The 12,500-nt window shown below is 37.2% G+C and overlaps 1 protein-coding gene across 5 annotated transcripts in view; it reads left to right on the top strand.

Moving 5' to 3' along the window:
- LOC135216988 (uncharacterized) overlaps window positions 1–12,500 on the top strand; it is a 358,855-nt gene that overhangs the window by 34,268 nt on the left and 312,087 nt on the right. For 3 of the 5 annotated variants that reach the window (XM_064252540.1, XM_064252538.1, XM_064252539.1), the window contains exon 2: window positions 9,993–11,938. The exons of 1 other annotated variant lie outside the window; for it this stretch is intronic. In XM_064252540.1, the coding sequence (XP_064108610.1) occupies window positions 9,993–11,938 (1,946 nt within the window). Of the gene's footprint in view, window positions 1–9,992; window positions 11,939–12,054; window positions 12,323–12,500 lie in introns of those variants that run through there. One more of the 5 variants, XM_064252542.1, reaches the window with a different exon arrangement.

Here is a 12,500-nt window from a genome sequence, read left to right as displayed (position 1 = left end):
ATCTGGTATTCTTGATCTTTTTGTTAGCCTTGTAACCTTCTATCCAATTGTATTTCATTTGTGTCCCGACGATGCCTTAATAAACAGAAGGAAGAAAGCGCTTTGTACTTACTTTCTGCCTGTCATTTTCTAGTGGTATTCGCTTTTATATATATATATATATATATATATATATATATATATATATATATATATATATTATATATGCATGTATATATATATATATATATATATATATATATATATATATATATATATATATATATACCTGTATAATATTACCTGTATATTTAGCCAAATCAAATAGACGAACCATATCCTTATATCGTGTACCATATGTCAGTAAGAGATAATATTAAACTTTCCCATCTCTTCCAATCTTTCTCCTTCTGTGATTGGAGCTGGGGGAATTGTAAAAATAGTCCTTATCTCCAAATGCATTCACTTGGTATATCTCGAATTAAGAGTTATAATTTATTTTGGTTCCTGCTTACCAGGAGAAACTACTGAGCGTATGGCGGCTGTGTAGTTAATGTTCATTTTGATATTTCTAGTCAGAATATATCAAACTTACCCATACGTTCCTAGACACATTCACTTTGTCTCACCAGTAACCCAAAAATCCTGGTCTCCCTCATTGCACAATCAGCTAGCGTACATTTCTTCTTTACAACACATCTGTTACACCACATTTGTCGCTCATTAAACTGAAATAGGTCACTATTTTATTTTGTCATGTTTTACAATTACATTATGAGGCATTGGGCTGCAGACTATGTACTCGCCCATTAAAGGTGACTTTCACACATTATCCATAGCAGGAAGTGGTATATGCCATTTTGTCTCTCATTGGAATCCTTTTGGAGTAAAAAAGAAGAATAAGAAGAAAAAAAAAAAGAATTGCCATGGGCATTATTGGGTAAATTTTGTAAATGAATAACTATATAAAACTATAAACGCTTTTGATTTTCTTGTATGTTCTATTCCTGGCTATTCATACTAAAGTATGGATAAAACTAAGTATATTAAGTCATACAGTCTAGCTTCATGACATATATGTATGTATGTATGTCTGTATATATATAGTAGTGTGTGTGCGTGACATATGTATACGGAGACAGTATCCTTACAATTGCATTAAATTTGTCAAAGACGTTGACTTGATCTTGTACCATAAAAAATGACTGATAACTTAGTAAGTAAAAATAGCGTCCGAGTTGAAGGCGTTAGCTCGTAATTTGATATTGAAACCACATCAAGGTTGTGTAACTTTTCTTTTTTCGTCTCTCGCTTTTGGTCTACTAGTTTTTTTTTATTGAGTTGTTACGTCAAGCATTTACCTCTCTTTAAATTGGAGTCGCTGCGAACCATGTTGGCTTAGTTAAAACTTTTAAGAATTAGTTTATATTTTCGTCTCACGTTTAACCCGTAACCATATGGCCAAACCACAGCGTCATATCATTGCATATGCTGTGGCAGTCTTCGAGTTAGTTACGTAAATTGTATGAGTTAGAATAACATTCAGTCATTCCAGATAAATAAACAGATAAAACCTTTGGAGGTGGCGCTAAGGACACGAATCCTTACAATAGCGCCTCTGAGAATGCGCCCAAGTATGGCAATCAGCATCCGAACTAAATAGCATGTTTTGCTTTGGGTCATTTACTCACGCAAGAATAACTCATTTCAATGCATCCGTTTATAAAAGTGACTAAAGAAAGGTCGTTCTAAAATATGAAAGGTAGCAAACATGGCGGTGTTCACGATAACGCTTTTTTCCAGTGTTATTCCCCATTTTTGTGTATATTCTGTGGAGCGTAATGTACGTACGTCTGTCTCTCTGTTTGTTGTGGTAGGTATCATTATAACAATGTAGTGTTAGTTGGGAAAAACGCTATCGAGAGAGTATATATAATATTCTAAGAGGTCCACAATAATAAAAATTGTTGCGAGTTCGTGTATAATTTAAAGACCCTCTACAAAGCTTTCGAACCCTTTTTTTTTTGGACTGAAGATGAACCCAGCGAAAGGTTCGAAAGCTTTGTAGAGGGTTTTTAAATTATACACGAACTCGCAACAATTTTTATTATTGTGGACCTCTTAGAAAATGTAGTGTTAGTTAGCATTCTTCGACTAAGCACGGAAACGCAGACGTAGTGTCTCCATGAGGAGGTTCTCTGTTATTGAGTAATGTTCATGCTGGCTTCGTTTCTGAGAATATTTTGTTACTGTTCACCTCGACAGTTTGATTCCGTCTCGTCGACTGTGGCGGACTATACTACTATTTGAGGGGAAAACTGTCATCAGCATTTCTCACATGCTGTACATACCAGACTCGCCAGTTCCCTATTACAACTGTATCTCGGAGTACCTTGCCCAAATATCTTTATTTTTTATTTTTTAAGGAATATTTTGCAGCAAGTTTTAGTACAAGTGGAGTTATTTCAAGCTGACTGCTAATAGAGTATCGGAACGAGGTCACCTTCAAAGAGAAGGATTAGCAGCAGCCCATTGCCACCCATTCATTAATATCGCTGTCGAATTCGGATACACATAAATTTGAGCCCTTGTGGTTACAATGGTGAGGATGGGTCTATTTCAGCTCTAATACACGTACTATCTGAATTCGACAGGTAGCTAGCTCCCCGTAGTGCCGTCAGTACACCTCATTCGGTGCACTGTAGGCATTACTGAAGAGTCTTTGCAGCGTCCCTTCGGCCCCGAGCTGCAACCCCTTTCATTCCTTTTACTGTACCTCCTTCCATAATCTCTTTCTTCCTTCTTACTGTCCACCCTCTCCTAACAGTTGTTTCATAGTGGAACTGCTTTGAGGTTTTCCTCCTGTTACACCTTTCAAACCTTTTACTGTCAATTTCCGTTTCAGCTCTGAATGGGCTTAGTCGCCCCAGTGCTTGGCATTATGCCCAAAATCTATCTAAATCAAAATCAAATCAAGACAACTATAGTAGATTCACATTAACTGTGCATGTGATGTCTAGGCCAGTCCCTTGCGACGCTCCTGATTGGCTGTTGATAAGCCAATCTCAGGGCTGGAAACTCTGTCACTCTCGAGAGTTCACGTGGGTAGGATTTATGTTACACCTCTTGAGGGATATGCATCTTTCAAAAGTATCCCTCAGGAGAGGTGGAACATACATCCAAAAACAGCGTGATGAATGCGAAAAAAACCAAGCGGGCATTGGGGTTTATCACAATTATATAGTAACGTATTCGGTAAAAAGAAACCGAGTGATGTGGGTATGTGTGTATATGTGCGAATTTCTATCACATCACCGTGATTTATATACAACCATCAAGAAGCGCCTCAGTGGCGTGGTCGGTATGGTGTTGGCGTGCCACCTCGGTGGCTGCGAGTTCGATTCTCGGGCATTCCATTGAGGAGTGAGAGATGTGTCATTCTGGTGATAGAAGTTCACTCTCGATGTGGTTCGGAAGTCACGTCAAGCCGCTGGTCCTGTTGCTGAATAACCACTGGTTCCATGCAACGTAAAAACACAAACAAACAGTATATACAACCGTTAAGCCACAAATGTTAACATCCAATTCGCGCTACTTTGGAAACATCACTGAGGGGGAAAATAAGTGATAAATAGATTAGCACCTTCGTTTCTCGAACACTGGACAGTAACCTCCAACGACTATCAGTTTTGATGGCTCAGTGGGTTTGAGCGTTTACTGGAAGTCGATTTGTCGCTTATAATAATTCCCTACTGGTGATATTCCCGAAGTAGGGCGAATTGGATATTAAACGACTTTTGTAACAATGGTCGTATATATATATATATAATATATATATATATATATATATATATATATATATATATATATACACACACACAATAGCAATCATATCTCCATTTCCCATTTTTTTATCCTCGCGTAGATTTTGGCTTCCTAATCTCAAGTCGTCAGTATAGCTTGAAATATGTATTTATACAGTTTAAAAAGATGGTCAAAATTCATCGTAGATCGATAGAAAGGCGAAAGACAGAAAAGTCGAATACCACAACGTCGGAAGTCAAAGCTTAGTAACGTACAAAATTAATAAAATGGTAGAATTATCAGTACCAGAAAATAATTTAAAAAGTATAAGGTCAATTGAAAAGTCCATTACATAAAATAGGTACATACATAAGAAACCTTAAAACTGAACCGATTCCAAGGGAACACTCGAGGTAAAGTGGGCCATAAGAATTTAATCATTTCATATTGTATATATTTGTTTTGTTCTTGTCTGTTTGTGCGCTTGCGTCTCTACATACTTACAGACACACGCCAATCTTACTCGTTTCCTCATATCTAGGAGTTGGTCGCACCAGCGACTTTCCAGCATTTTCATATTTGGAAAAGCCATTTTTGACGACTAGTCTTTGAGGTGCCCATGGGCACGTGATTGGCGTGTACCCTTTTGGAAGCCTCGAAGGACATAAGACATAAGTAAAAAATGAAATGATAAAATAAATGAAAGAATCTCGGGCAACTGCTCCAAGGGAGACCAAGTGAAGTTGTCAGGGAACTTCAGACAAGCGCTTGATGTGAAGTGAAGTGGAGGAGGAAGGCTTCACATTTGGAAGTATTTCACTTTAGAGGAGCCTCCTCGGGAGTCGAGACTCACCTACCTCTCTCAAGTCCACTGCTTTCATTAGGGGGAGAAGGGAGGACGGAAATAGGGAGCCGAACGTGATAAAAATGAAAATAGTGGTTAGATACTTTGAAGACTCAATGTCGAAAATGAAATAGTGGTTAAGGGTAGGCTCCACTTTGGGGGGTGCCGATCGTAAAAATATTTGCCAAAAATACACTAATCAAGACAGGTTAATGAAATTTTCAGGCATTATTAGCACTATAATAATGCATATTCCCTGTGAGTTTTATCATCCTACAGGGAAAATTAATGATTTTATGAAAAAAAATGTGAAAAAAACGGAAATTTCCGGCCCCTCGTACTGAAGGTTATTTGGTGATTGGTGAGAAACTACAGTCTTGAATAGAAATTCGGTCTGACAAAATGTTGGTATATCCACCTGGAACATGCACAAAAAAATTATCAAAATAGAACAGTAAATAAGCACGTAATAACAAAAAAAAAGAGCAACAACTTTGTAAGTTCAGCGAAAGCCTGCCGAAATGTCAGACTATAGCTAGGAAGAAATATTCAGGAAAAATTCAAATCTCGATTTAGGGACAAAACCTTTTGAGAGTTTGTAGTTATTATGTCACTGATAGCCTAAAACATCTAAAAATTATATTATTTAGGACAATCAAGACCACCCCCACCCTATTTTTTTTTTTTTTTTGGAGGTGGGTTTTCTATGATTGTCCTAAATAATATAATTTTAGATGTTTTAGGCTATCAAGTGACATAATAACTACAAACTCTCAAAGGGTTTTGTCCCTAAATCGAGATTTGAATTTTTCCTGAATATTTCTTCCTAGCTATAGTCTGATTTTTTGGCAGGCTTGTTTCGCTGAACTTACAAAGTTGTTGCTCTTTTTTTTGTTATTACGTGCTTATTTACTGTTCTATTTTGATAATTTTTTTTTGTGCATGTTCCAAGGTGGAAGTTGATACCCAACATTTTGTCAGACCGAATTTCTTTCTATTCAAGACTGTAGTTTCTCACCAATCACCAAATAACCTTCAGTACGAGGGGCCGAAAAATTTCCGTTTTTCACATTTTTTTTCATAAAATCATTAATTTTCCCTGTAGGATGATAAAAACTCACAGGGAATATGCATTATTATAGTGCTAATAATGCCTGAAAATTTCATTAGCCTGTCTTGATTAGTGTATTTTTGGCAAATATTTTTTACGATCGGCACCCCCAAAGTGGAGCCTACCCTTAAAAACTTGTAAGACTCAATGTCGTAAATGCAAATAGTGGTTACAGACATTTTAACTGAATGTCGAAAATGAAATAGTGGTTAAAGACTTTTAAGGCTAAAATAGTGGTTAAAAACTTGTAAGACTTAGTGTCGAAAATGAAATAGTGGTTAAAGACATTTAAGACAATGTCGAAAATGAAATAGTGCTTAAAGACATTTAAAACTAAATATCGAAAAGGAAAATAGTGGTTAAAGACATTTAAGACTGAATGTCGAAAAGGAAAATAGTGGTTAACGACATTTAAGACTGAATGTCGAAAATATAAATAGTTGTTAAAAACATTTAAGACTGAATGTCGAAAATGAAAATAGTGGTTAAAGACATTTAAGATTGAATGTCGAAAATATAAATAGTTGTTAAAAACATTCAAGACTGAATGCTGAAAAGTGAAAATAGTGGTTAAAGACATTTAAGATTGAATGTCGAAAATATAAATAGTTGTTAAAAACATTCAAGACTGAATGCTGAAAATGAAAATAGTGGTTAAAGACATTTAAGATTGAATGTCGAAAATATAAATAATTGTTAAAAACATTTAAGACTGAATTTCGAAAATGAAATAGTGGTTAAATAATTTTAAGACAATGTCGAAAATGAAATTAGTGGTAAAAAAACCTTTTAAGGCTAAAGTAGTGGTTAAAAAATTTTAAGACTTGAATGTCGACATTGAAAATAGCGGTTAAAAAAAAAACAAAAAAACTGCTTACTTCTAACATATAGTTTTATTAATACATCAGTATGTTCGGCACAGAGTAAATCACCTTTCAAACTAATGAAGAGGTAGACATAAAAATTGCCAGATTAATTATTTGTTGAAATATACCACAAGTTTCCCAAGTTGTTTGAGAAGAGTCATTGAAACTATGAATTAAAATGTAGATTTACAGTGTGAGAAGGAAACGTGTGTTGATGTATTTCTGTGTATATGTGCGTGTTTATTTGCATAAAACTGCATTAAGAATGATGGAATAGCTGCAAGATCTTTCGACTCGACGTCCTTTACATAGCAGTCTGCTAACTACAGAACCAGAGTCAAAACATCTCGCAGCACTCCATCGTTTCAATGAACTTCGTGGCTTCTACCTACATTTATATATTCATCACGTTCCAAATCTTCGTGAATCAGTTATACATATATAAACGCGTGTGTGTGTATGTAAAATTCTTATCAATAAGCTTCCAGTAGCCGTTTCTGTCTTGGACGGCCTATTTCAAGATTGATTTTTGCGTTTTTCTTTCTTAGCTTACTCAACTTTTCCAACCTTGCCAATTTATCCGTAGTTGAGGTTTGCACTGAATCAGACTTGTTTGCTCCTCCTCCTCAGTGCATAGGAGTTCACACACACACACACACACACACCACACACACATATATATATATATATATATATATATATATATATATATATATATATATATATATATATATATATATATATATATATATATGTATATATATAATATAAATAAATATATATATAAATGTATATATATAGATAGATAGATATATAGATAGATAGATAGATAAAAGGATGGGCAGATAAATAGATAAAAGGCCCATCCTTTTATCTATCTTCAACCATTCAGGAACAGATAACTAGTACAGGTTCTCGTTGGTTGGAAGTTATTAAGAGATTAAGAGGCAGATGAGATAGATAGTGGGCAGGATGGATATGATTTGGGAATCCAATCGACTGGAAATATACTCGCTTGTTCAATATGCGTGTGTTGCCGTAATAAATAATACGACAGTGGAACTACATCTGAGAGATTCGAGCTGGAATTCCCATTGCCTTTATTTCAATTTCCATTTCAGCACCCAGTGACCTCAAAGGGCCCAGCGCTTGTCTTTTGACATAAATACTACGTGTGTGTACATATATATATATATATATATATATATATATATATATATATATATATATATATATATATAATTCATGAAACTGCTGAATGTGATCAGATGATTTATTAACTCTAATAATCCTCAACTTATTTACTTTGAAACCAACGCACGCACGCACAGCTACTGGGGTTACTTATCACCTTATATGAAAGTATAGCAGAAAAATGATTGGTAAACTTGTCTAATTTATACGGAAGAAAATCTACGTGTCCGCAAATCCTCGTTTGGGGAGACCACAATAGAAAACGTTTTGATGGTAAACTTATCTAATATGTAAACGATGTTGAGTGCCCAATTAATCTGCGACCACCGACGCCGTTCGTTTTTGGTATGATGAATAAGCGTTTGTACGTTATTCAGTGTGTTTGTGGAATCTTGGGTGTCAACAACTACATAATCTGAATGAATAATGACAGCTATAGATGTAAATATTTTTTTTTATCATGGCCACAAATATACAGACTGGAAGAGACTTAATGTGCTTATATTAATAGTCAAATCGGCACTGTCATAACATTCGAAAGATACAAAATATTACTTTTAATTCAAGAGAGACGTGATATCCTGCCTCACAGTATCAAGCGGGAGCTTATTGTACAGGTCTGGTTGCTGCAAATGTTTAAGTTCGAAGTGCATCTTGGATCAGCTGGTCTTTTGTTAATACATGTCGTTGACTGTGTGTATCATGTGCTCCAAATGTGTTAAATGGTCTGCTAATCCCGTAAGTTGTAATAAAGCTTTCTCCGAGGCGAGGGCCCGATATGTAATGGCCGTAGTGCAGCGACTCGTTCAAATTTTTATTTTTAAAAGTTTTTTGGTTAAACATTTTAGTTTCTATAGGCAACCAGTGCAACTCAAAATCACAGGATCAGTCTACCCCAGTATCACAACACCGCTCATGAGTCTTACAGGTATATTTAGTTGTGTGTGGCTATTTCTTAAGTTACATCATAGGTAACTTTTAGCAGAGCGAGTTGTAGACCACTTCATTTACAGTTTTCCTTGCATTTTTTTTTACGAGCACTGAGAGGCAGATTACAATCCAGTGGCGCGCTTCGAGGTAGTAGGATAAATTGAAACAAACGAAGTAGCCCCCTCCTTATTTATTTTTGACTGGACAAATGGAGACATATATTACGTAAATTTTCTATACTATTTTCCACGTTATGATGATCATTTTTGTCTAGCTTTGAATCTATGCAAATGGTTAAATGTCATAAGTGAGTGCGTTTCGAATCAATATCCAAAGTGATGTTTTTTGAATTAGTATTTCCCTTCATGGTAAATACTCCGTAGGGGGGTAGTGCCGTCAGTGCACCTCATTCGGTGCAATGTTTGCATTACTTAAGGTTCTTTGCAGCGTCCCTTCGGCCCCTAGCTGCAACCCCTTTCATTCTTTTTACTGTACCTTCTTTCATAATTTTCTTCCATCTTACTGTCCACCCCCTCCTAACAGTTGGTTCATAGTGCACATGCGAGGTTTTCCTCTTGTTACACCTTCCAAACCTTTTACTGTCAATTTCCGTTTCAGCGCTGAATGGCCATAGTTTCCTCAGTGCTTGGGTTAATGCCAAAAATCTGTATACGTCAAATCATGGTAAAGAACACAATACATTGTTTATAATTTTTGCCGCAACATTGCTCCTCCTCAGAGCAGTAAAAGAGAAATTTTCCTTTATGTTTTGGGTCGAAAAATATCTCCAGTTTGGGAGAAAAAGGTTTGCTTTTGGTTGTAGGTCATACAGAATTTCATTAGTGGGTATCTTAATGTCAGGTAAGTATTTTGACTCAACTTACTTTTATGTGAAATACATTTTTACAGATTCTTGCATGCTCCAGTTTTTTATTTCTCTTTTGAGTGGTGGATAGGAGAACCTTGTTATTCAGCTTCAGTGTGATTTATATATCACTTTTCTGTAATCGGTTTAGAATTGAATTGAGACTTATTCCAAAACAAATGCCAAGGTAGCTAGGGCAGATTGTTGATTGATGGACATTAGTTTGGGAACTCCATATTGCTGATGTAAGGTTTACGTAGGGCATATAGTATATGCACTATGTGTAATGTGGAAATACTGACGCAGATTTAATTGATTAAACTTGAAGATTTTATTTAATTTGCATGAGCTACAATTTAAGTTGTGATCTTCTGATGTTTCTTTGTGAATTTGTAACAGTAACACCACCCTGGCAACCCAGTCTAGAAAACCGGACACTCTGCCTCCAGAGCCGCCTGACAGTTCGAACAAGAAAGAAGCGGAGAGATCAAAGGAATTGCAGAAATCAAAGACAAGTGCCTTAAGTCTCAGCAAAAGCAGGAATAGTGCAAGCGAAAGGCGGTCTGGCCGCGGAGGACCCTCATCTGGGGCAGGAGGAGGCAGACGTCCCAGTCTGATTGCTGTTCCAATTAAGAGAACGCTATTAGCGAAAACGATTGCCACAGCAGGTCTTAAATCCCCTTTAGGACGAAGGAAATCTGGCAACTGGGGGAGCATCATGAAAGGGGTCACAGTTTTAAAATCCAGTCATAGGCGGAGGAGTAGTGCTGCTATAAGTATAGCAAACAGTGGGAAATTGCCCGTCCTGTCACAGAGTGCAGCAAGAAAGGCAGGTGCTTCTGTTGGTAAAGTTCCACCTAAGCTGAGCAAGCTCACGCCATCTCAAAAAGCCAGTGGTGGCAGTTGTGGCACTACAGCTCAGTTAAGTAAAGGGTCAAGTCCCAGGAGCAGCATTGATAAAACTCACAGAACTGAGCCGCATTTAAAAACGACTAACCTACAGAGCAGTGTCAAAAGTTCATCAGGCAAGTCTTCTTTAAGCAGTAATGATAATTCCCCATCAAAAATAGACACAGATGATGCTAAGAATACTGGTTCAGTAAAGAATGCAAACAAACAGGATTCTAGCAAGGGCAGCAGTGCCAAATTTCCTAATAAACTTAAGACTTTAGTTTCCACCATCTCTTCATCTTCCCTCAGAGTTTCTAACTCTGGTGAAAGCACAAAAACCGGATCATCAGTAGGAAGGAATTCTGCTCAGACAAAGCCTTTTGGGGACACTAAACGCCCTGTTAGTGTTGGGGGTTTTGAACGTCAGAAAACGTCACTTGAACCTATGAGTGTAAATCGAAATCTAAAAAGAGAAAAAACATCATTAGATCTTCGTTCTGCCAGTGATCGAAAATCATGGGATGTTGGTAAACACTCCAGTTCAGCTGGAAAGAAACCTACAGGAGAATCTTTGCATAATGATCGGCAGTTGCGACCACACAACAGATCCGTGAGTGGTCTACAAACGCCAAATAAGCATTTGTCGAGAGAAAATAGTACAGTCGGAATCCCCCCCAGGAGATTACAGGAGCGTCCTAAAAGCAGTGACGTTGGTAGATCAATAAATGATAGCTCTGTCAAAAGGTCGAACGCCGGTACTAATAGACTGTCTAGAGAGTACAGCAATTTGAGCAATAGATCTTCAGATAGCAGCACTCCTTCAAAAATTCCAAATCCCACTCTCAATAGATTGTCAAGGGAGTACAGCACTTTAAGCAGCAAGTCGTCGGACAGTGGCACATCTGGAAAACTTAAGAATCCTACTGTCAATAGGCTGTCCAGAGAATACAGTACTTTGAGTAATAAGTCTTCAGAAGGTGGTACCAAAGGAAATAGGCCAATCACAACCTCAAATCGATTGTCAAGAGAAAACAGTAGTCTGAGTAGTCATTCCAGTATAGACAACACTTCAGTCAAGCCCCAGAGAACAGTGAAATCTCCCAGGACAGGTGGTGTATCACCAAGCAGTCTTTCAAGGGAAAGTAGCCATTTGGGCAGCGCGTCAAGAGTACAAAACCGAACATCTCCAAGACCATCAGGAACGATCGGTGCTCCCAGTAAAATTGCCCCTAGCAAGTCTCCTGCAAACACCAATGCTGCAGGACCAACTTCCCCTCGTAAAACAACAGCGGGTAGTAGCCCCATGGGTAGAAGTTTAAGCCCAACCCAAAGGTCGGTCCGGAACAGCATCAGTTCCAGCAAGATACTGTCCCCGAAACCCTTCGTCAGAGTCGAGACCAGAACCTCGGTGGTCCGTGTGGAAGTGACGACGACAAAGAGCTCCGGTGATAGGGGTAATGCATCAGTAGTCATTTTATATGAACAGCATGTTGTGTTCGTGTGATAACTGCCTTTCGTAATGATGGCATGGTCTTCAGAGTGAGCTTTGGGAGTCTTGCCCCCGCCATGAAGTTGTTTGTACTTGGCTCCATTTACTCGGAGGTAGCTCCAAGGTAGTTGTACATAAATTGTCATTCGTTTAGATGGCATGTTGATCCCATGAGAAATTGGCATTGGTGTATTAATGCATTTGTGTACAACAAACAAGTTTCTTTTTTGTGTATCTACGAATAGAGTTATACGCTTTGTTTCTGTGCTTTGATAGACCCTCTTTGGTCAAAGATGGATGTACAAAGTATTGGAGATTTGACGTGAACTTACCCCTGATCTTTACAAAGGTAATTTAGTGAATGGATGATTTTGTGTTAACTGGTTTATCTCATATATAGGCTGATGTCGTATTTTGCTGAATATATTCTGTTTTGATGCTGAACTGTAAAGTAACATCTTGTATTAGCATGGTACTATATACATATATATATATATATATATATATATATATATATATATATATAT

This window comes from Macrobrachium nipponense, chromosome 7 (genome assembly GCF_015104395.2).
Source record: "Macrobrachium nipponense isolate FS-2020 chromosome 7, ASM1510439v2, whole genome shotgun sequence".
NCBI lineage: Eukaryota > Metazoa > Arthropoda > Malacostraca > Decapoda > Palaemonidae > Macrobrachium > Macrobrachium nipponense.
The sequence above is the reverse complement of the archived record's forward strand: the minus strand, read 5'-3'. Positions and strand labels throughout refer to the sequence as shown.